Consider the following 25,855-nt stretch of genomic DNA (forward strand, 5'->3'; position numbering starts at 1 on the left):
GGTCCAAAAAATTGTCCTAGGTGAAAGTTTATGGAGTCCCGGGAATAGCATTTTCATGACGAATGTATCCTTTTATGCATCATTTTTATTTTTCGGACTTTTTATACAGAACCACAAGTTAAAGTAAAATACGGATTTTTAATTTGGAAGTCCGAAAATAAAACTTAAAACGGACTGCTTATTAAAAACTTTTATTCAAGCGCTAGGCCTTACAAATATATGAATTAAAATTAAAAAACGATTTTGATTTTACAGAATATTTGGATATATTGTTGTTGATATTTCGACTTCATTCAGGTTGCCTTTAAACACGTCCCTCGATATGTCTATGTGTTACGTAAGTTTGGTTTAGTTTAGTTTCGTTTATTCAGTCTATGATCACAAAATCTTACAGACTAGATACAAAAATTTATAAAATCTTTTAAAACAAAATATAACAGCCAACAAATATTTAATAACAAATATAACAAAAAACCTATTATTAATAAACATTTTTTTTTATATTATAGAAAATGGTATGAAAATTGGATTTGTAATGTACAGAAATTGAAAAAAAGTAATTTTAAGTAGTTTTTATAAAATGAGTTTAAATAGTATAAAAGTGGGTATAAAAATTGAGAAAAAATTCCATACCAAGTGCCTCTGCGTTTTACCGTTTGCTGTTTTATGCTGCGTTTGGTGTGCTGCTGCTGCGCTTGCTGTTCTGCTGCTGCCACCTGATATTCTGCCGCTGCACTTGCTGTTGCTGATGGCGTCACTAGCCTTCCGCTATTCGGTTTTTCGATGTACGGTGGTTTGCCGTTATGACGGTGGCGTGGCTAGTGCCGTTATTGAAGTGGCGTGGCTAGTGACGTTTTTCCACTAGTTTTTGGTACAGTTTCGATTTTTTGATTTTATAGTTCAAAATTTCATTTTTTTCTTTCCAGTTTCTTTCTAATTTCTTTTATTATTTCTGCTGCCGATTAGTTTGTTGTTTTATAAGCTTTGAATTTTCGTATTATTTCCGATTTTTATTAAGTCTTGGTATTATGTGTATATGTATATTTTTCAACCGATTTTTTTTTTCTACCACTAGCCACGACCAAAAAATTCACCACCACTGCCTTATTTGTTGATTTCGTAAAAAGCTTTTTCTTTTACAGTTTCAAATTGTGGGTTTTTGTTAATTTTAACATGTTTTTTGGTTTTTAATGATTTTAAATTTTTTGTATAGTTTTATATATTTTTTTTGTTGTAATGATTTTAAATATTATAATTTTTGAAATGGTTTTTGAAATTTTTTATTTTTTTTGTAGATTTTCCAAATTTAAAAAAAATTTTTTTTTGTAATGGTTTTTAATCTTTTGTACTTTTTTGTAATTTTTGATTTTAAACTTTTTGTGCTATTTTTTTGATTTTATATTTTTGTAGAATTTTAAACTTGTATTTAAACTTGTATTTTTTTGTAGATGTTTTTTAAAAAATTTTTTTGAAGGGTTTTTGGTAAATTTTCTATTTTTTTGTATCTTTTTTCAAATTTTTATATTTTTTTTTTTGTAATGGTTTTTAATGTTTTATATTTTTTTGTAAGAATTTTTAAATGTTTTGTATTTTTTTGTAAATGGCTTTTAAATTTTTGTAGTTTCTTATTGTAGATTTTTGATGTTTTTAAATGTTTTTTGTAGATTTTCTTTTTTTTTTTTTGTTTTTTTGTAGATAGGTTTTTAACTTTTATAATTTTTGTAATTTTTTTGTAAATTATTCATTTTTCCATTATTTTTTTAAATTTTGTGCTGGGCTTTTAATTTGAGCACCCACACCTGTTGGGAGGCTTGCCTCCTTTCGGCCACACACCGTTTTTACAGGGCTTCGGCCCACGGTCGCCATATCGAGGATCCATTTTGGGATCCAGGGGAAACTAGCGCTCTAATGCGCTCTCGCCCCACACACGCACTACTTACAACTTTCTTTTTGTTATTTCAAATAATGTAGATTTGGTTTAGTTTCTAAAGTATATTATTTTCTTTATTTAAACTTTGTTCGTTACAACTTTTCTTCTTATGTTAAACTGTATTTACAAAAAACTTTCTTTTCTAGTTCACTCTTTCTTATAAACTTTATTTACAACTTTTTATTTTACTTTCTGGTACAGTGTACTTTTTAATTGTTCACAACTGTCCACTACTTTCAATCAAATTCTTTTTGTGCGTTTTCAAAATTGCGCGTGTTAATCTGGTGCCGGTCTTCTTCAAACTAAAAACTGCCGCTAACGCAACTCTGTAGCTAGGCAGCCTTTCTTTACGAAATTAATGATGGCGTCGAGATTAATCATGGCGTCGAACAGCGGCAGTTTCAACCAATCAGAAATTATCCGTGTTGCTCGACTCCAACAATTTTAGTGATGCCAAGTGCATCTGATGCATGGTTGCATCTTGCACTTTTCCAGAGGGGGGGTTGCCAGCTACAATTTAATGCAGTGAATTACTATGGCACTACAGAACCACGTTTGGAGCGAACATATATCAGTTTGAAGATCTAGACTTCTTGGCTGTAACCTGTCTGACTAACAGGAGTTCCATTGTTCTGATTCGCTTGATCCTCACAAAAATTTCGGCATACTTGTATAATAAAATATTTTCAATAGATCTCTCCGTGCAGGCACTCTATCCGTACATACTTTAAACTATGCTTCCTCCACTAGGCTGTTCTTTGTAAACACCACACGCCTCTGCAATTGAATCCCAGCTGTTGTGAGAACCCTTCGGACCAAAACAACTATAGACGTATTCTTTACGTCTTTTCTTTTTATGTACTACATACTTGATTTGGAATACCTGTTTGTTGTAGGATAAAAAATTTCATTATCTTAATGTACTATTGTTAGATTAAATAAATACTAATACAAATACAGTTCGAAGTCATCTTCAGGAACATTTGACTGTTTGACTTATCGACTTCAAATTGAGAACCATAAATCCAAATATTTTATAAAATCAAAATCGTTTTTTGAATTTTTATTCATATGTATATTTGTGGGCCTAGATCTTGAATAAAAGCTTTTGATTAGCAACAAAATTAAAACCGGTAACACAAAAGCAACAATTAAATCCAGACTTTTATTTTTTAACTTTAAAACTCCGATCCTATAACTATGGAAAGGCTTATCCAAATGAAACGAATTTCTTAAAAATTGATTCTTCCAAATTTCTAGATTTGAAACCTTTATGGTCATTTGAAAGTTCCTGTTAGTAAGATTTATGGACCTCTACGCGGTGGCTATCCATAGTAAACTTGTAACTGTTTTTACCTAGCTTTCATTAGCTGTGGTTTTATGTATGTATGAATGTAACGAAACCTTTGAGCATAATTTTCATCAACTTAATAAGTTTGATTAACCTGATACGTTACACAAGTATCAACGACCGATGGCAATGCAATAATTTGAAGCTGTCACCTCAGTCACTAAAGTCAATTTACCTTATTTGAAATGCCCATAAGGTGAACTGAAACTTCAACAAAGCTCAAGGGATATAAAGTCAATTGACCTTATGACCAATAGGGTGTCCCTTATTTTTAGAAGTCTTTTTTTTGTAACGCATACCCTTCAGATCGGTTCTCCTTAATCCAATATACCCAATAAAAAAATATAAGCTCATTACGAAAACTCTAAACCGTGCCGAATTACTTTGGAAACAAGTTGGTTCAGGTTCAACGGTTAACATTCGATCAAATTCTTTTTATTTGAAATGAGGTGTTCTATAAACAATTTTTTACGATTTGGGTTTTATATATTATATTCTAAATAAAGTGTACTAATATTTAGAATATAATTTTACGAGTAGTATCAGTGGTGTAGATGGGAGGGATTTTAGGGAATGGATCCCTCCCATGGGCTTCGATGCCATATACCTTAAATTGAAACCTAAATATGTGGGTAGTTGTTTTTCTGAAGATTTCATGATTTCATCCCCATATAGTGAGTACATTGATTTGCGATACTTGGATACAGTGGCGGATTTGCGGGGGGGAGACGGGTGCGGGTTCAAACCCTCCCCGTAGGACTCGATTTTCTATGGAAAAAGACAAAAAAAGGCAATTTTACTGGCAAAAGAACTCTTTGAAAGCCAAATACCACCAAATACCACGCAAATGCTCTTTCGAAACAACAAATTGTTCCATATGGATCACATTGTTATTAAATTTTCATGTTAAATGTTCATCCGTCAGTGGCGCCACATTCTGTATTAGAACAACAACGCAACGCAGTGCAGCTTTATACAGAAATATAGCCCGGCTACATTCAAAACGACGACTGCGAACGACAACGGTGAAAAACTGAAGCTTGACGATAATTGCCGCCAAGCAGCGACGACTGATTATAATGAAAGCGACAACGACAGTTCTGCATTAGCTCAAACAACAACAAAAAATTTAGAAAAAAGTATTGCATGTGTTAAAAAAATTTATAACAAATCAATTTCAACACATATTTAAGGCTATTTGCATTTATTTTGATTTTTATTCACAAAAAGAAAAAAGGACGCCACGACCGTCGCCTGTCAAAATAGAAATAGATCTAATCTAGCGACAGCGGCATTCATGATTAATTGCCGCTTTGTCGTGTCGTACCCAAAAAATTCCTCCCCATAAGAACATGTGTAAAAATAGTTTGACAGATGCCGCTCCGTCGTTGTCGTCTTGAATCTGTTTTCCCTAATACGCTAGCTTTTTCCAAATAAAAACAATTTGATAATATTAGGCCAACTGATTTGGTGGCGTTTCTTATTAATAGAAAAAAATTTCTACATAACTGTTCGTTCAAATAAGACGTGCACGGATTATTATTCTTGAGTTGTCGGGTTTTTCATTTCGAAAATATCAGTGGAACTAAGAAGCAATAAAAACAGTATATTTCTGGTGTGCGAGATTAATCACCAAATAACAGGCGCAAAATTACCGTCGAATCGTCAAATTCTTGCGGTTCTGTTTTTCAACATTCGCGAAATGAAGTTAAATATTAGTGAAAGTGCAAATCTTGTGGCTCGGGAGTGCATTATATTCTGGGAAAAAGCTAGAATACCCACCAGAGCTTTCCCTAATTGTGTTAAAAAAATTGTGGATCTTTATCAGTTCTGGCGAGAGCTGCAAAAAAATTGTAAAAAGATACCGGATTTTTATAAACGTCGCGAGGAGGAGTTTCAACAGGATTTGGATAATTTATTCGATATCGCACATGCTGATGCTCTCAACAGAATTAAAATAGAAGAAGATAAAGTATTCTTACGTAAACAGAGAGAGCCAGGCCGCCCAGGTTGCTTAATGGGTGTAGACAAAAAGTTGGCTGTAATTGAAGAAAAGGCAAGGTTAAGACAACTAGCAAAAGAGAAATATAGATTAAAACAAATGCCCTCAGATGCCGTATCGACATCTGTTGCTGCTTACAAGGATATGACACATACAGAATTACATGAAAAATCTGCAAGCTCTGAAGAAAGTCTGAACGAACCGACTCCTTCCACTTCTCAATCAATTCGTTCTTTAAGTGCAGTAGCAAAAAGAGGAAGAAAAAATTTCATCACGCCAAAATTGGTTGCGACTTTAGACAGATGTCAACTCAGCATTCGAGATTCTGTTTATATAGTTCAAGCTGTAGTGGAAGCACTAGGTCTTAACTGTGACGATTACCCAATCAACAAATCCTCTATTCAACGCATTCGAACGCAAATGAGAAAACATAGAGCAGAATCCATTAAATCTGATTTTCAGAATAACATACCCGAAGTTGTTGCTGTTCATTGGGATGGAAAACTGTTACCTAGTCTCAACGTAAAAAGCTCTAAAGAAGAACGCTTGCCAATCGTTATTTCGTTTGAAGAGAAAGAACAAATTCTTGCAGTCCCGAAATTAGAGAGCTCTTCCGGCAAAAATCAAGCAAATGCAGTACTAAATACGCTAAATGATTGGAACCTTAATGATAAGGTACAAATAATGTGCTGTGATACGACAGCATCTAATACAGGTCGCTTGAATGGAGCTTGTGTGCTTTTGGAGCAAGCATTAGAAAGAGAATTGTTACTTTTTGCTTGTCGTCATCATGTTTACGAACTTGTGCTCAAAAGTGTATTTCAAACTAAAATCCAAGAGGACAGTACCAGTCCCGAGATTCCACTATTTAAAAAGTTCAAAGATAACTGGAAGAATCTTAATCTTAATGCTATCGAACCCTGCTCTAATTTCGTAAAACAACACTTTTGTGAGACGATGATAAATGAATTGGTGGAGTTTTATTACAACGAACTGGAGAAGTCAATTGTACGAGATGATTATCGGGAACTGATTGAACTAGCTATTATTTTTTTGGGAGGAAACTCTGAGAATAAAATTAAAATCAGACCTCCAGGCGCATTGCATCAAGCTCGGTGGATGGCAAGAGCTATTTACTCTATAAAGATATGTTTGTTGCAGTCTCAATTTAAAATGAGCGTCAAGGACGAACAAGCGCTTAGAGATATTTCTTTATTCATTGTGACAGTTTATGTTAAGCCCTGGCTAAGATGCAGTTTAGCAGTAAAAGCGCCGAATCAAGACTTACTCTTTTTAAAGACCCTGAAGGATTACGAAAGAGTTGACAAGTTGATTTCCAAAGCAGCTTTAGGAAAATTCAGTCACCACCTGTGGTATTTATCAGAAGAAATAACCCTGCTATCAATTTTTGACGAAGACGTTGATGAACAAACCAAGAAGAACATTGTAATTAACTTAAAAAGAGAAAGCTTTGATGATTCCGGAAAGAGATACGTTCCATCGAAGGATGAAACGTCGATATCTTTATATGGTGAATATTTATTCATATGTATTAAGCTATGCTCACTATTTACTAAACGCTAAACTTTTGTTCTTGTTTTAGAAAAATCTTTGAGTGGTTTCATCACTATTAGAAGCAAAAATATATTTTCGAGGCTAAAAGTTGACTGCAGTTTCCTTCAGGAAAATATATCTTTGTGGGAAGAAAACGTGGCCTATATAGAAGCAAAAAAGATTTTGTGCTTAAAAGCAGTAAATGACACAGCTGAAAGAGCTGTTAAACTTATGCAAGACTTTCATGGTTTGATAACCGCAGAAGAAGAACAAAAGCAGTTCCTTTTACGCTGTGTGCAAGAACATAGAGATATGTATCCAGATTGTAAAAAACAGACTTTAAAAAGAAAATGTTCTGAGTAATCCTATTAACAATATTTAAATTAAACAATCTTTAATACAAATTTCTATTATTAAACAAAGCAATGAACATTTTCGAGGCCCTGTCGGCACGGGTTAAAGTTTACGTGGAAAGTTAAAATTTGTTATTTAAGCATAGGTTTGTATACTGAACCGAATTAGAGGGTATGCGTTTTGATAATTGCAAAACGAAATATTTCGTTCATATAAGGGACACCCTAATGACCAATTCCAATGATCATAAGTTTAACTGAAACTTTGCGCACATATCAAGCAACGATGACAGTGCAATATTTTAATGGTAGGTAGACATAAGGTCAACGCACATAAGGTCAGTTAACCAATTTACCTTATGACCATTTGAATTGGTCATAAGGTCAATATGCCATTTAAAGTGGCCATAGGGCAAATTGACTTTGGGGCCCTTCAAAATTTGGTGTGGTGCCTGTTGTTGTTTTTGTAGTTGTAGTAGTGCAAAGGCCCATCAACATCGATAACACTCCCCAAAGCCTTCGGGGAGTGGTTTTATCGTTAATACAACAATTAAAACAACAACAACCATTTCGGAAAAAAATACCATCATATTTTTACACAAAAGCAAACAATTTTCGCGGGATGACTTTTACGTAAGGTTGCAATAGCCTTTTTACTCGATTTCCCATTGGAGTCAAATAACAATCAGTCAAGGTTCTTCACGAACAACCAATTGGCCGACGCACGGTGGGGTATTTGATCCATCTAGCTGGCCAAAACTAAAACATCAGTTATTTCTGTTAAAAAAGTTGTTGTCTCACTTCATTGTTATGAAATGAAATATTTGAAAGTAAATTGACGGTGTTCCGCGCAGAATTACTATGGATCGAGCCCCCAGTTTCGGAGGGATCCGGGGTAATTTTTTGGCATTACAGGAGATATGTATGTCAATATAGGTATCAAACGAATGTTATCTTACTCCGAATTTCTATTGACAATTTTAAGGAGGGTTGCCGCTTAGGGTTGTCACCTCACCTTTTCTAAATTTTTTTGTGTTTCCACTGCCATTTCGGAAACGGCTTAACCGATTTGAATCAAATTTGGTACATCTATATAGTATTACATTTTAAGACTTTTCACCTAGGTGTTGCCACTGAGGCTGTTTTCACAAGGTTGCCACCTTTTGCCAATAGGGGTATCAGTATCTTACAAAATTGATCACCACTCAAAAAATCGCGGGTATTCGCAGCCGTTTTTGTTATTAAACTTTGAAATAAACACAAGCTTATGTATTGCCAAAAAAATACTGGCATGATATGCCATGAAAAAAAGATATATCTTTTTGTTTGCAATGTTTTTAAAAAAATTAATATTGAAAAGTAGTAGTATTACAAATAAAATAACTCAGTTAAAACATGCGGTATAAAAAATCTGACCTATGAATTAAAAATACATTTACCTGTCCTAACAGAAAATGTAACTAGATTTGATTAAGGCTAAACAAGTGAATAAGTATTTAGGTTAGAAGGGTATAAAAAAAATAAATATAAGGCGCGATAACCTCCGAAGAGATTTTCGGCTGAGCTCCTCTTTTAATTTGCGTCGTGCTCCTTTTAATTTTTCCTACAAATTGGCCGGACGGGACCTACATGTTTTATGCCGACTCCGAATGGCATCTGCAAGGCAGATGAGTTTTCACTGAGAACTTTTCATGGCAGAAATACACTCTGAGTGCTTGTTAAACACTGCCGAGGGGCGACCCGGCTTAGAAAAAATTTCTTCTAATTGAAAAACCTTATTTCTAAAAATTTGATGTTGCTTTGCCCGGGGTGCGAACCCTGGGCATTCGGTGTGGTAGGCGGAGCACGCTACCATCACACCACGGTGGCCGCCAGGGTATATTGCTACTTAATCCAAAAATACATCGAACTGGACACAATTTTTATACAACTTTAGATGTGCGCTGTTAGCTCCGTTGACGTTACAAATGGGTTTTGGTGTATGTATACTATTCAGTGGACATCTAGGAACGCCATGGTAGGTGGGTGAAATGGCTGAGACCCTGGTCGCCCAAGTAGTTATTTAAGCCGTTTTGTAACAGCCATGTAACTCGTCTAAAACCTACGGAATGTTACGGTCAATGTGCTAAAGCCAGCCAGAGTTGTTGATAAAATTAAGGATATTCGGGATTGCTATCACAGGTAAACCTCTGAGGGCTTCTAGAAACGGGGTTCCAAGGAACCTTAGTCGGGCTCTAGATAGAGCCGGGAATTTACACATAAAGTGTTCTACTATCTCCCTGGCATTTCGATCTTTGCAGCTTCTGCAGTAGTCGTTATACGAAATGCCCATCTTTTCCACATGCGTACCTACTGCCCAATGACCGGTGCAGACTGCTATCAGTTTGCGTGTGTTGGCCCTGGATTTGTTCAGAAGAAACGCCACGGAGTATATTAAAAAAAAATTGGAATATTTTGAAAAATCGACTTTTGGCCAGCTAGATTGATCAAATACCCCACCGTGCGACGTCGGAACGTGCGTCGTACCGGAAATCTGCAAACAAAATACATAGAACTAAAAAATTAAAAATAAAAAGTAGTTTCAAAAGAACCAAAAAAACATGCTTTTATAGCTAACCGAACTAAAAATTTGAAAATAATTTTTAAGCACAAATTACATTAGTAGAAGGTGGAATAAGTTACCATAAAAAATTTACCCAAAATAATATTACCTATAAAAAATTGCCCCCACTCCGTTGGAAGGACCAGGTGGAAAACGATTTAAACTCCCTTGGTGTGACCAATTGGCGCCGCTTGGCGGAGCGAAGGAGCGACTGGCGCGCCTTGTTGGACGGCCATAACCGTTTAGACGGTTAAGCGCCAATTAAGTAAGTAAGTAAGTATAAAAAATTTAAGTTGTTAACAGAATACTCAAATACAGAGTAAAAAGCGCGGGGTTTATTTTACTTTATTCTCATAATAAGTAGTTGCAATAGCAGAATAATTGCAATATTTTATATTACACGCTTTTACTCTGGATTTGATTATTCTGTTAATTACTTAAATTTTATAATAGCTAATTTTATTTTGATTAAATTATTTATGGTAACTTATTTCCCCTTCTACTAATGTAACATAAAACCTTTGTGATTAAAAATTCTTTTCTAATTTTTAGTACGGTTAGCTATATATAAAAGCGTAGTTTTTTAGTTTTTCAAACTACTACTTACTTCGCTAAAGTTTGATCCAATTGAGATATTGCCTTAAAATTTAATACACCGCTTTATGCTGAAACAAGGATTCTGTATAAAAAAATTAGTTTCGTTTGGATTAGATTTGCGTAGTATTCCTTTTTAAATTTTTCTAAAAATTGGCGGGAAAGGACCTACATGTTTTATGCTGACTCCGAACGGCGACAGCAAGCCAGATCAATTTTCATTTTTTTTTATTATTTATTTTATTAATTAATTAAGCCCAGGGGCTTAAGGAGTCACCTCCGTAAGCACTATGAGGAAATACGGCACCTGAGAACACAGCCGTATGAAGCCAAAAACCATAAGCAGGTCCTTGGTGAACTCCATAAACAGGCGTCGGACCTCTATGTCAAGAATTGCCTGGTTAATCCAGTACTCAAAGAGCAATACCCTAAACTTGCGGAAGAGGAACGCACACTCCCTAGGGAAACGCGAGTCACTCTAGCCCAACTTCGATCTGGATACTGTTACAGGTTAAACTCTTACCTATCCAGAATCAACCCCGACATACAAAATGTACACCCTGCTTGCAACGTGTCCCCACATTACACCAACCATCTCTTCAATTGTAATGTGGAACCAACGCCTATAACACTTCTCTCATTATGGTCCACCCCTGTTGAAACAGCAAGTTTCCTCGGAATCCCGTAAGATGACATTGATGACAATTTGTGATTGGTCAGACCTATTGGATGTGGCGAAGCACTGCTACAACAACAAGAACATCAATTTTCACTCAGGAGCTTAGCAAAGCTCTACAGTTTTACTTATGGTTACAGATACTGAGAATGCTATGTTATATTCTTACATTGGACCTTTCGTCGCCAAATGTTGCTCTATTTTAGCCTCTTCCTCCCTTAAGGCTTTCATATTTCGCTCACGTGTTTCTGAATCTTCATCGTCATGCGTAGTTTGGTGTAAACGTAGCTCCGAAATTAAAGAAAAAGATGACGGGCACAACTCACATCTATAAACATTGTCTCCCAGGTGATTACGTAAATGAGTTGTCAGTCGATTTTTCAAAGCATAAGTGCGTTCACAGTATTTGCATTTAAATGGTTTTTCATCCGAGTGAGAAATCATATGACTGCGTAGATATGAGGCTTGAATAAAGCTGTTTAAATATTGGCAAAATGAAAAGTTGAAATACATTTAGATCTTTATGAGAACTTACCACTTTTCACAAAAGTCACACTTGTAGATTTTTTCGTTATTATGAATTCGTTTATGTGCTTTTAAATCGTATTTGTAGAAACTCTTTCCACAAATTTCACAGGGTAATCGTTTAAACCTTTCATGATTTTTTTTGTGTGCTAACATAGTTTGTTTACAAGGAAATTTTCTCGAACAAGCTGAACATTTGTAATCCTTATCGCCATCGTGACTGCGACGACGCATTTTTAGGTTGCTACGTATATAAACAAAATAAAAGAATATAAAAAAAATTATAATTACTTAAATATTTATCGACGGCTAGTGGAATATTACCCTATCTTGCACGCCAGTTTGAAATCGCTCTACCTTGGCTATGTCTACCTTCGAAGCTGTCTGCCTAAAATTTTGAGATGAGGCGACTGTGAAAAAGATTCTGAAGAAAGGCGTTCTGAGGTAGGGTGTTTATGAAAAGTTTGCTGAGAACGGCCTTGTTTAAAACGACAGCCAAGAAAGGGTGACATCATTCCTATGAGCAGTCGACACCGACGCCTTGGCGGTGAAAGTGGCTAACTACTTTCTACAAAATGAAAATCCCAATTTAATGAACGCCATACGAAAACCAATATCTCTGTATACGAATGCGGTATTCACGTAGGCAAGGTCATCAGGTGACCCGGTTATGTTTATAAGAAAAAACTACACTGGAGATAAATCATGTGTAGGAATATAACCTGCTAATCAGAGTGACAAGACCTCTCTATAAAATCTATGGAGAAAATAGCTTTATATAATATTTTGGAGTATTAATTTGTTATATTCAAGACCAACTTTATTATTTTTGTAAAATGTATATTTTACAAGTTATATTATGTTAAATAATTATACATAGAAAACGAGTAAATGAAATTATATACTTTCAGTCTACGGAAAAAGCACCCTGGAATCCTAACAAAAGAGCTTGAAGGAAAACCATATGGGCTGCAACAAAAATCCATACTTCGTATGTAGTTATGTATTGAAGTTACGCACGTTTGTAAGGCGGCTTTCAGAGAAACTTGGTATTGTTGCTGTTTTTGTTCTATTTATGGAACTACAACGAATTAACCAAATGTTGTCTGTTTATATGAGTTAACCGGGGATTGCCCGTATTGCTTTAAATGTATTAAAACATTTATTTCAAGCAATTTTTAATTTTATAATTTATTTAATAATTTGGGAAAAATTTAAACAACGTGACATCAGGACGGACAAGGCGACATCTGTTTCGATTATACCTTGTAAATCTCTTCAAATCCTTTTCTCCCAGGAGTGGGAGTCGAACCCGCACTCCTACGATAGTTGAAATGGTTACAAACACATTCAGCTACGTCATGCCTTAGTTGTTGTAAAGTTTTTCCCAATTGCCTTCTTTCGCATATATTATCTTCTACACATCACATACTTTGTATGTAGTTATGTGTTGAAGTTATGCATGTTTGTAAGGCGGTTTTCAGAGAAACTTGGTATTGTTGCTGTTTTTGTTCTATTTATAGAACTAAAACGAATTTACCAAATGTTGTCTGTTTATATGAGTTAGCCGGGGATTGTCCGTATTGCTTTAAATGTATTAAAACATTTATTTCAAGCAATTTTTAATTTTATAATTTATTTAATAATTTGGGAAAATTTTAAACAACGTGACATCACGACCGACAAGGCGAAAGCTGTTTCGATTATACCTTGTAAATCTCTTCAAAGCCTTTTCTCCCGGGAGTGGGAGTCGAACCCGCACTCCTACGATAGTTGAAATGGTTACAAACGCATTCAGCTACGTCATGCCTTAGTTGTTGTAAAGTTTTTCCCAATTGCCTTCTTTCGCATATATTATCTTCTACACATCACATACTTCGTATGTAGTAATGTGTTGAAGTTATGCATGTTTGTAAGGCGGTTTTCAGAGAAACTTGGTATTTTTGCTGTTTTTGTTCTATTTATAGAACTACAACGAATGAACCAAATGTTGTCTGTTTATATGAGTTAACCGGGGATTGTCCGTATTGCTTTAAATGTATTAAAACATTTATTTCAAGCAATTTTTAATTTTATAATTTATTTAATAATTTGGGAAAAAATTAAACAACGTGACATCAGGACGGACAAGGCGACAGCTGTTTCGATTATATCTTGTAAATCTCTTCAAAGCCTTTTCTCCCGGGAGTGGGAATCGAACCCGCACTCCTACGATAGTTGAAATGGTTACAAACGCATTCAGCTACGTCATGCCTTAGTTGTTGTAATATAATATAGTTGTTGTAATATAACTTGTAAAATATACATTTTACAAAAATGTAATAATAATAAAGTTGGTCTTGAAGACAACAAATTAATATAATTATTAATTATTTACAGACCAATAAAACCAAAACATAACATATTTTGGAGTAATAATTTTTCGTCAGTGATGATAAATTTAAATCAGAGTTGGTAGAGAGATCTTTCTAGATGCCAAAACTAAATTTTTCGTTGTTGTTATTGTTCTTGTAGCGATAAGGTTTCTCGCCGAAGGCTTTGGGGGTGTTATCGATGTGATGGTCCTTTGCCGCATACAGATCCGGTACGCTCCGGTAACACAGCACCATTAAGGTGCTAGCCCGACCATATAGGGAACGATTTATATGTCCACATTAAACTTTTAGGCCATGCCTCCCTCCCCACCCCCAAGTTCCATGAGGAGCTTGGGGTCGCCAGAGCCTCGTCTGTTCGTGAAACAGGTTTCGCCGCGGATAGGTGGTTTTGGAGAAGCTATATATTGCTCTGGCAACCTGAAAGGGTTGCGCTACACAGCCCCTTGAATCTGGTATTTTAATCGCCTCTTACAACAGGCATACCTACCGCGGGTATATTCTGTCCCCTAACCCGCTGGGGTCTAAAATTTGGTCGTCCGAGGGCTTTTAGCTTTTCCTCAAAAATGATTATATACGTTTAGCTATTCTAAGGTTTTAAAGTGTTTCTCTCACTTTCAATTGATATTTAACATTTTTTTTATTAAGACCTCGACAACAATAATCCGAAAGCGGAAAAGAGAAATTTATCAAAAAAAATTAACGAAAACCCGAAACAAAATTACCCCGGAGTGCTCCGAGACGGGGGTGGGATCCATAGTATTTTTGCGCAGAACACCTTTCTGCATTGGCGGCCTTGGGCCGCGCTTATAAAAAATGACCCTGGGTGGGCGCAACAAAGGCTTGGATTCGAAAACTATATCTGCGCAAAACACTTATGGTTACAATTTTTGGTAATAGTCTAGTTGAGGGGTCGACTGCTAATACGCTACCAAAAATATCGAGAGAGGTGTCAAAAGACGCGTATTAATCTCGAGACCAATAATCCGATGGCGGAAAAGAAAAATTGTATCTACATCCGGAGATATAAGCAGTTGAAGTTGGCGATTTGCATGTGGTTGTTGTTGTGAGTACCCCCAAAAAAAATTGTGCATCACCGTGGCGGTAGCCACGGTTATACCACACACCCGGACTTGGCATGGCGTAGCCCAGTGTTATTTTTTATAAGCGCGGCCGAAGGCCGCCAACGCAGAAAGGTGTTCTGCGCAAAAATACTATGGATCCGACTCCCGGTTTCGGAGCTACCCGCGAGTCTTTTTCGGTTTTTCGTTAATATCTTTAGAACGCGTTAAAATTTTTATTTTCCGCCTTAGGATTATTAATACTGATGTCAAGCCACGTCGTTTGACACATCTCTCGATATTTTTGGTAGCGTATTAGCAGTCGACCCCTCAACTAGACTATTACCCAATTTTTTTTTGTGGATACAACAAAATTACAACAACCACATGAAAATTTTCAATTTCTTTTGCAAATATCTCTTGACAGACCCACATTATTTGATCTCCGCCGGATTATTGTTGTCGAGGTCAATACGTGTCTTCACAACTTTCACGATATTTTTGGATAGCAGTGTCATGCTACCGTATAGTATTACTCTAATTTATATCTATGAATTGATAAATAGGCAAGATAATCCAAATCATATCTACCTTATACTCATTTGTAGCACCTCGGGTTCTATAGACATTTCATCTTTTTTGATATAGATTGTTGGATACATTGTGCCATGATCGTTATTTTCAATGGTGGGTTGGTCATCTTCAATTGGCTCGTTTTTGATAAATTCGGTTAACTCGTCTTGCGTATTTTTACAATCTTCCAAAAACTTGTGCATGTTTCGTAAATGTTCAGCAGCACCTGCTTGTATTTCTGTGTTATCCATTGTTTACTTAGGGATGCACCGTTACAGCTAATACAAGTAGGTATCGATACATTTGATCCGATACCAAGAAAGTATGTACTCGATACTTGTGCAGCAAGTACCGATTAGGTATCGGAAAGGAGTAATTGTATCGAAACTTATTACCGCACTTTTCCTTCATGGGAAACTGTTGACTACAAAGTCATGGCTCAGTTATATGGCTGGCTCATTTCATCAGTTGATATCATATTTTTCATTGCCCTGACGTAGGGATTGTCAAAAGGAGATAGATAATGTAAAATGTAATCAACACTTGAGCAATTATTTACTGTCTCGGGGCCAATTTTTTATAAAAAGGTAGTTCACATCACTTTTTTAAGTTGTTCTATTAGCGCATTGTTTTAAGCCCCGACACATAAGCAGTTTATCATATAGATGAGTTTAACACAAGTTTATTCATAACGTGTGACGTGAGAACGACAGTTGGAGCGACACTGACGCCATCTGATATGAAAAAGTAGCCAAGTCTCAAATTTTGTTTGCATTGCAAACCATAAGAATAATTTGACATTTGCTTTGATTAAGGGTGCTGACACACTTTACAATTGTAATTATTTTTCCCATTCATTGGTAACTTTCCTAACATTTTTCACAATTAGAAACTGCAATATAACAAATGAATACGACACAAAATATGTTAGCAAGTATTTTTGTTTTATAGGGAGAATATTTAAAACAGTGCTTCGCGAAGTTTTGTATGTGAATGGGCAAGGCGAAATAAACTTCAATTGCCTAGTCTGAAGTTCCTTCATATTTATAAACGCAACATCTTGGTTAGATATACAGATAATTAATTGAGGATCGCACTGCGACCACTGGTCTATTGTGCCCTCAGCTACTTCACAGCACCTCATCCAAGCCGACATCTGTGATGAACCCTAGCAGTTGACCTGGCATGAGGGATTTGATGTGAGAATCATGGTGAGCCCATAAACAAAACCCTACGTTTTAGGTTAGGTTGAACTGGCCGGTCCATGAGGACGTCACATAGACTGAATTAGTCCGTAGTGTTACCAGAAGCTTGTTTTAACGACCAAGCTGAAAACCCCTATCAAGAACCAGGACCTATGTTATAAAACAACTCCGTCCTATTGGCAAATACTAGAAGCTTCCTAGGATTTAAGCCACTTGCTGCTTCTAGATCTGACAGCTGTATCACTCCTAATAGCTGGATCCTTAGCCGGGCAAGCGCAGGGCAAAGGCACAGAACGTGCTCGATCGTTTCCTCCTCCATCCCGCACTTCCTACATCTGCTATCACTGACTAAGCATAATTTAAAGGCATGTGACCCCAGAAGGCAGTGTCCAGTCAGAATACCCGTCATGAGTCTACAGTCCTCTCTTTTTAATGATAGAAGCAACTTTGTTAGTCTAAGGTTGTAAGACCTGCACATAAACTTCGACACTTTACAGCCCCGCGCTTGAACCCACGCCTTCCCTGCTTGGTCGATCATGTGCACCTCTCGCCTTCGCTTAATTTCGCCCAGCCTAATTGGGACGTCTACGGAGCAAGCTTCAAGGGATGCGCTCTTTTTAGCTAATTCATCCGCTTTTTCATTCCCATCTATTCCCATATGCCCTGGGACCCAATATAGATGTATGCTTCTCCCTGTCCCGATTCTCTCCAGGGACTGTTTACACTCTAACACGCATTGAGATGCTGTGGTATGCGAGATTATCGCCTTAATTACTGTTTAACTGTCAATATAAAAGTTAACACGATTACAGCTTGGGCTATTTTCTTCCAGGGTTTCTACTGCTTTGGTTACGGCTACTATTTCCGCTTGGAAAACTCTACAGTAATCCGGCAAATAAAACAAAATTTATGAAACTTTTTGATACCAGATTATATCTTTTATATTTTTAAATTAAATAATTTATTTTTTTAAAGACTTAATTTTCAACAATATTTTCATTCTCTAAACAATTATTAATTTAAAAACTAAAATAACACGATTTCAAAAATTTTGTTTGCTTTAAAAAAAGTACCTTTTCTAATTTTTTTGTTAAACCATTATTATACAAGCAAGACATCAAAAGTTATCTTATTTCAATACGCATTATTGATGGCATCACTAAAAATATAAAAATGTTATTAAATTTTTTCAAAACTACAGTAATATTAAGTATTTTTTAGTTGTGTAAACTTCTTCTCCAGTTTTTACTATCTATAGTTTATATACGAAATTTAAAAAAAAAAAAAAAAAATTGGACATACAAATTCGAAATAAAACAATAACCACAGACCACTACAGAACAAAGAAATAACTTTAAACTTCAGAAATCAAACATATTTCTACAATTTTAAAAAATCTCTAAAGATTTCTTAAGATAAATTTTAACAACAAAACTCAAGAATATACTTATTAACATAACACGAATCAATAAAAATTTCATATCACCCTCAAAAAAATAAAGGAATCAACTTTTCATTCTTTATCAACAACTTGGACATACATTATGCAGAGTACAATTATATATTGAACATATATTCCGCATAATACAAGTTTTTAATTTTTGAATGATTGTGCACACAAAGTTCCCATCTACTATCATTCACCCTCATTCTAGGTTCTTCAAACGCATCATTATAATTTACAATATTTTCACAAACAGCTATGAAGAGATTTTTAACCTCGACAAAATATTATAGCAGTAACACAACCTAATAATATACATAAAATGTTAATACAATAAATAATAACAAAATCTAAGATATCAAGTACATCGAATCATCAAAAAATTGGATACTTACATCAATACCAACATAAATTTTGGCCGCAATTAACACAAAAATACATTTCTAAATTTTATATAATATATACAACAAAAAACTATAATTATTTTTAATTACAACACTTACACAAAACTTATAGTAATCAATACACAATATAAATTAACATTAAAATTAAAAACAACTATATATTCGTTTCACTGGAGGGGGAGTATATGTAGGGTTTATATTATTCTTAAATTTTACTTGTTAATTTTGTACTTTATAAATTTGAATATAAATTTTTTTTATCGTATAAACTTTTGTTCAAGAAAAATTGTAAATACTTCAAAAATAATTAGTTAGTTGATTCCATGATTCCAGCGAGTTAGGATTCTTATGCTCGGGACTTCTTTTTCTGAGTCGCATATAAATTTTGCCTGTATCAAAGGACATTTTTCCAAGCTGCGTGTACAATATATCCTCCGCCTGCTTGTTTATTTGGAAGATGTAGAACTGACATTCCTCCGTAGGCCGAGAGTACCTTCCAATCCTGTGTCGGTATGTTCGGATTCTGATTCTGCAAAAGTCGCAGTGTATCCTCCGACTACATCACGCATGGTATCCATAACTTAAATTTTGGTACCGTGGGGATTTGCGCTTTATCCACCACCCCAAACCGCGCGTTCTTGCCTTGCCTTTGGAGGTTTGGAACCACTTGCTCCAGCCACTGCAAGCTCGCGATGTTGTCGCACGCTATTATCTTCACGCCATCCTCCCGAATCAAAGATTTGAAGGGGCTTAGTTGGTTGTTCTCGCAACATCTTAAGCATTATGCTAATACGTTCCCTTTCTACAGATCTCCACCTTTCAGTAGTCATCTGTACGAAAGGACTGCTACGATCAACCAGCGCCACAGTCAGTGATTGCTGTGCCACATCACTCATATTCTCGGGAAAAGTCGGAGTCTTAGTGTTAACTCCCTTTGGCACCCCCGAGAAAGCCGGAGTCTTAGCTTTAATTCCCTTTAGCATCTACGAGAAAGCCGGAGTCTTAACGTTATCTCCCTTTGGCTTATCTCCTACTTCTGTAGTTGGAACTTCCCTCTGACTCGCGGCTTTCGAGGTAGTTGCTACCTCGCTATTGGGCCCCTCTGTCTTACAGCTTTGCGCCTACTTGTCTTGTCTATGCGACTGCCCTGCCTCGCGGATCTGGGACTGGGTCTTTTCTCCCTCTTGAAAGCAGGCTTGTCGCGTTCCGCCGAACGTTGCCTCTTCATTCTGCCATTTGACGCTTCTGCCTCCTCGTACCGGTTGCAGAAACGATGGTTTCTAACACCAAACCTTTTGAACTGCCTTCGACCTACTTCTACCGTCTCATGGGCCCATTCCAAGCGCTCGATCTCCACTTCTGTTGGGTCGACCACTGCTCCCAGGCGGTGGACAATTCTTAGTGCTGTACGGTACTGCGAGAGAGCTCTTTTACTTCCTCTGCTCCGTACTCTTCTCCACTCTTCTACTCCGTTTTCATTTGTGTGCTTTTCCAACACGGAGTTCATTGAATGAGCACTACTCTCGCTCCCCGAGTCCGACGCAACGCTTAATGCGTATTCGTCGTCCTTGGCTTGCGACTCAGTCCTCCTCTTATCATCCTCCTTATTACAATTTGGTTATGAGTCGTTCATCTTGGTGGTACGACCATCTGCCCGACAAGGTGGGCTCAGCGGTCCAGTATTATATACGGGGAAAGAACCGTCAGCCACAGCAGTGCCCCTTGCTGTGGTAAGGCATCAATATTTCCCGAGGTGGCCCGGTATCGGGAAGGCTCCGTTCGAATACAGCCGAATTTATCCCCTGGCTGCAAATCGTCCAATAGGCACGGTCCGCATAACACCCTGGATTAGGGGGGTTGGCAGTTCTTGGTCACCGACATCCCGCGCCCTCCTATGAGGCGAAACGGCGTAGATGTCAGTCCTAAAGAGTTCCGCCTCATAGTCGGGCGCTATGGGGATCGGCTAAGCCCTCACACCAACGACAAGGTGCCTACCCTAGTGAGGGGCCCCACGTCTTAAGATTGCGTCACACTCCAGGAGGATATGGTCCGCCGTCTCCGCCGATCGATCACAAAACCGACATGTGTTGTTCGATATTATACCCAGCTTTTGCATGTGACTGTTCAGTTTACAGTGTCCTGTAAGAATAGCCGTTAGGATTCTTAGGTTATCTTTCGAGAGACCTATTAATGCCCTATATCGAGTTGTGCTGTAACCCCCTATCAGTAACTTAGATTGTCGCCGGCCTGGCATATTGCGCCAGTTTTCTTCCTTATTTTCCCTTTCTTCTACTAAAAGATGCCCCCTAATTTCCTGCGGGCCTGCTGGCAGGAACGGCTCGGGACCAATAGGTCGTGTCGTTGCAGCCTCTCTGGCCAGGCTGTCCGCCTGCTCGTTACTCTCAACTCACCTGTGGCCAGGAACCCAGGCCAGCAGTAGTTGGTTGTTTGCGCCTAGTTGATTTAGCTTTTCAACGCACTCAAGGACCAGTGCTGATTTTATTTCAAACGCTGAGATTGCCTTGAGGGCGGCCTGAGTGTCACTGAGTATGGCAAGTGTTTCATTGGAGTATTCGCGCTGAATGTTCAGGTCAGCGCACTGGATTATGACGAATATTTCCGCTTAAAAATGCTCGGGTATGCTCCAAGGGGTGTTGATATCTTGGCTCTGGGTCCAACGACTCCAGCTCCAATCGCCTCTGGTGTCTCCGAGCTATCGGTATACCATACTATTCTATTTAGCTGCTGAATGCTTTCAATTCTACTTTCCTCCCATGTACACTTGTCTCCCAGTTCTACTTTATACCTTTTCCCAAAGACTATCTGCCTGAGGATATCATCCCTCGGAAGTTGAGAGATTGGGATCTTCTCTCTCAATTCCTCCATGTTAAGGGACGATATGACTTTACCTTTGCCGGAGCCCTCCTTTACGATATTCAGGAGCGTTCGCTTGGCTGACTGCTCTATCGATATATGCAGCGGGGTTAGATCGAAGATAGCTTCCACCGCTGTTGTAGCTCATGTGCGCACAGGTCTCGTGATGCACACGCATGCCAGTCGCTGAAGTTTTGTCAGTGCTTGCCTCGTCGTCGCCCGAGTTGTTCTCGATGACCAGGCTATCGAGCCATATGTTATCATAGCTTTTACTATCATGGTATATATCCATCTTAGCACATGTGGGCTACAGCCCCATGATTTCCCTGTTAGGCGTTTGCATACCATGATGGACCCCCAAGTATTTCACAGCGGTTCCATTATCTAGTGCCACACCATCTATTGTTAGTGCTCTCAGGGCTGGTAGGACCCTTCTTCTAGTGAAGGCGATGATGGTTGTCTTATATGGGTTGATATTAAGCCCCACACTGGTGCACCATCCCCTTGTAATGTTCAATTCTCTTTGTATTATGTCACAGAGCGTGCTCTCAATATCGTCAGCATATCGTTGTTATCTTATGCCACTGTTTGATAGCTCTTGCAGGAGTTCATCCACTACTAGGCTCCACAGAAGGGGTGACAGGACACCTCCTTGGGGCTCCCCTTCGTGGTATTAACCTTAACTGTGCTGTTGCGTATTTGCGTTTCAGCGATTCTTGTACGGAGTAGATTGCCAATCTATCTCTGGATAGGCATCTGAATTTCTCTTCTCTGCAGTGCTATGTTTACGCTTTCATGAGATGTGTTGTCAAAGGCACCCTCGATATCAAGGAAAGCGCAAAGCACTATTTCCTCTGTTTCGAACGCGCTCTGTATTTCAGATATTAATTGGTACAGAGCTGTGTCCGTGGACCTACCCGCTCTGTAGGCATGCTGGCTATGATGTAGAGGCCAGCTCTTGAGGGCGGTCGATCTGATTTCTTGGTCTATTATCTTTTCCATTGCCTTCAAGACAAAGGAGGTTAGACTTATTGGTCTGAAGGACTTTGCTTTCGAATAGTACTTTTTACCTACTTTTGCTCTTCTCCACATCATGGATATGTATCCCAGGCCAGGCTAGCCCTCATGATCCTGGCAAGATGTGGAATAATCTGTGTCCCTAGCTGCATTAGCGCGGGTAGATGCCATCCACCCCCGGAGATTTGTATTTCTCAAAGGATTCCACTGCCCATCTGCTATATATCATTATCTGATTTGCCCTATCCACCCTACACTCTTGTACCCCTGAGGGCGCCCGAGTAGCTCTGCTGTCTTGGTGCTGCTGCAGTGGGTTTTCCAGTCGCCCCGGCCAAATTCTCCCTGCGCATGGTTGCAGTGTTCTGCGGAGCATAGGCCCGTTTCCTCTTGGAACTAGGAGTTTACTCTGGCGTAATCTGCCTGATCCTACGCTTTTCAGCGGGAGTGGCTGTATGCTGGCCAGCTGCCCGCCTCTGTTTCTTCGTTCGGCGGTCGCTGTTCTCGTGCTCGTGGGCGGGTTTATGCCTGTGCCCGTCTGCCCTGGATCTTGCCTCCCTGGGCGACAGGCCCTCCTCGAGGTATCGGAGATACCATTTTACACCAGACCCACTTAGTCCAAGGCGCCATTTAGAGGTAAGCGATCCTGGTCTGCCCGGTGGTGGTAGTGCAGGTTGCCTGCTTCAATTATGCCTTCTGTTGAGCCGCTTCCACTCTTCCGGGTTCCTCTCACTTTTGTTCCCTTTCTGTGAGCTATCGCAGCTGCCTGGTGGCTGCTTCCAGACTCATGCTTCGATGGTGAGCGCCTGGATTTACTCGTCCCTCTACAGGACGTGCTAGGGTGGCTGTTGTCCCTTACGCTCATGCGTGTAGAGGTACCGGTGTAGAGGTATCTCCGTTTGGATATTATACCTCTTTCCTCGGCGGCCGGTTTCATTGTTTTCTCCGCGGCCTCGCGATGCGCATTGGTGGTACTGGGCCCTCCATGGTTCCCGGGTTTCTTACTCGACTCTTCTTGCTCTCCTTTCTTATTTTGCCCGCGCTGCTCACCAGTGGCCGAGATGCCGCTGGGGATCGCGGGTAAACATCTTGATTGATTGTGGCGATGTTACTGGAATGCATACGCTTGTACTAAACGCATCTATATGAACAATGTCAATGTGCCAAGACCTTTTCCCTCAACACACAAGACTAACAAAGATTTGCGTTACCCTCCATTCTATTCGCCTAACACCAACACACAGATTTTGACTATGAGGACATGTATGTTGTTGCTGTAGAGATAAAACAACCATGCTATATAGTTTGGCAGCTCAAGATTCGGTTTATCAGTGCCACTTCGGCCCTTTCAGCCGAGATGAGCAGCAAAATTATATGTTATAGAACAAAGTCGAAAGGTTAAACTCTATCCAACCCTGGCACTTTGGCCGCTAAAGTTGATATAACCGGCACAATTTTAGGTTATCGAACAAAGTGGCAAGGTTAAACTTTAGTAAATTTCAACTGAAGTTTAAACTTGCACTTAAAATAGAGGTTATGTATCCAATTGAGTGGAAAGCAGTACATGAAGGCAGTCGAATGGAAGAATAGACAGAAGGAAGAAGTTACATTGCATCAATATTACAAACAATTGTTAAAATATAACTAAATACTTGAATATAGGCAAATTTTTTCTCTTTATTACTGCATATACGGTGTTATAAATGTTACATAATCCAAAGCTGGTAAGTTTATGTCTGCTTAATATTCAACTTGAATTTTCTTTCGTAATATAGAGTAGAGTAATAGCTCCGTCACATAAGCAGTTTTTCATATAGATGAGTTTAACACCGTGGTGCGATGGTAGCGTGCTCCGCCTACCACACCGAATGCCCTCGGTTCACACCCCGGGCAAAACAACATCAAAATTTTAGAAATAAGGTTTTTCAATTAGTAGAAAATTGTTCTAAGCGGGGTCGCCCGTCGGCAGTGTTTGGCAAGCACTCCGAGTGTATTTCTGCCATGAAAAGCTCTCAGTGAAACCTCATCTGCCTCGCAGATGCCGTTCGGAGTCGGCATAAAACAAGTAGGTCCCGTCCCGCCAATTTGTAGGAAAATTAAAAAAGGAGCACGACGTAAATTGGAAGAGAAGCTCGGCCTAAAATCTACATACATTTATTTTTTATTTTATGCATTATGAGTAGATTGCACGTATTTTGAAGGAGATTACGGTAGATTGAACGACACAGGCGCCATCTGACTTGAAAAAGTAGCCAACTTGAAAATTTTGTTGCAAGCAAAGCATAAGAAAAATTTGACATTTGTTTTGGCTAAGAGTGCTGCCACACTTTGCAAGTGTAATTATTTTTCACACTCGTTGGTAACTTTTCTATTATTTTTCGCAATTAAAAACTGCAATATAACAATCGAATACGACACAAAATATTGTAACGAATTTTACTTGCAAATCCTCTTATTTGCAATCCTCTGCTAAGTTCGAATCACTAAACTGTTGAATAAATAACTCCAATATTGAATAATGTAAAAATGGCCTTTATTAAAGTACTTCACAATGACACTTATACTTTGCTACTCGCTGGCTTAATAACCAATTTGATTGATAACTCAAATTGAACTCTACTATTGGCCGCCAGATCGCGTGCTTAATCAATAACTGATTGATTGCTCAACTCAAACTGAATTACTTCTTACTCGCCTGCCCCGCTTTTATAGTTTACGCTGCATACTTCTAGGCTCTTCGATTTCCAGAAGTTACAAGTTAGTTCGGCTACAAAATCGCCAGCCACAACTACGTGCACAAATTATTGCTCTCTCTTGTGACAACTCAGATAAGATATATGCATGCGTTTGTGCATTGCCGCTCCGCTGCTCGTATACGTACATATGTGTAGACGCAATTATTTATTCGTTTATGTAGATACATAATGATTGAATTATTTATGTGAATGTTTGTAGTTTACAGTCTCTCGCGCATACATAGGCGTATAAGTAAATGCATCTGTGTGTGACATCTCTCTGGACTGCCTTATATATGTGTATACTTGATTTGATTATTAACGTAAATACTGCTTGGCATGGCCTTAGCATCGCCTTAGTGATGGGATAAGTTAGTGATGCTAATATCCGTGACAATATGTTAGCAAGTAGTTTTGGTATATAGGGAGAATGTTTGAAACAGTGCTTTGCGAAATCTTGTATGTGAATTGGAAAGGCGAAATAAACTTCAATTGCCAAGTCTGAAGCTCCTTCATATTTATAAACGCAATATCTTGGTTGATTGTGGCGATCATAGATGAATGGATTTGCGACTCTGTTTCGAGA

General features: G+C 38.1%; 2 protein-coding genes across 5 annotated transcripts in view; both read right to left on the reverse strand.

The window, feature by feature from the left end:
- The window catches only part of LOC137233881 (zinc finger protein 431-like), a 36,598-nt gene extending 20,669 nt beyond the window's left edge, over positions 1-15,929 (reverse strand). The window contains exons 1-3 of one of the 2 annotated variants that reach the window (XM_067757396.1): positions 15,612-15,925; positions 11,598-11,831; positions 11,232-11,537 (exon numbers count right to left, since the gene is read on the reverse strand). In XM_067757396.1, the coding sequence (XP_067613497.1) occupies positions 11,232-11,537; positions 11,598-11,831; positions 15,612-15,844 (773 nt within the window). In that variant the 5' untranslated portion in view covers positions 15,845-15,925. Of the gene's footprint in view, positions 1-11,231; positions 11,538-11,597; positions 11,832-15,611 lie in introns of both variants that reach the window. The other variant, XM_067757397.1, reaches the window with a different exon arrangement.
- The window catches only part of LOC137233879 (zinc finger protein 665-like), a 69,533-nt gene continuing 55,618 nt past the window's right edge, over positions 11,941-25,855 (reverse strand). The window contains exon 10 of one of the 3 annotated variants that reach the window (XR_010947591.1): positions 11,941-11,975. Coding sequence is in view for 1 of the 3 variants with exons in the window: in XM_067757391.1 (XP_067613492.1) it covers positions 17,933-17,957 (25 nt within the window). In the remaining 2 variants the exon portion in view is untranslated. Of the gene's footprint in view, positions 11,976-17,724; positions 17,958-25,855 lie in introns of those variants that run through there. The other 2 variants (XM_067757391.1, XR_010947592.1) reach the window with 2 other exon arrangements.

The sequence above is a fragment of the Eurosta solidaginis genome, chromosome 5 (assembly GCF_040869045.1).
Source record: "Eurosta solidaginis isolate ZX-2024a chromosome 5, ASM4086904v1, whole genome shotgun sequence".
Taxonomy (NCBI): Eukaryota; Metazoa; Arthropoda; class Insecta; order Diptera; family Tephritidae; genus Eurosta; species Eurosta solidaginis.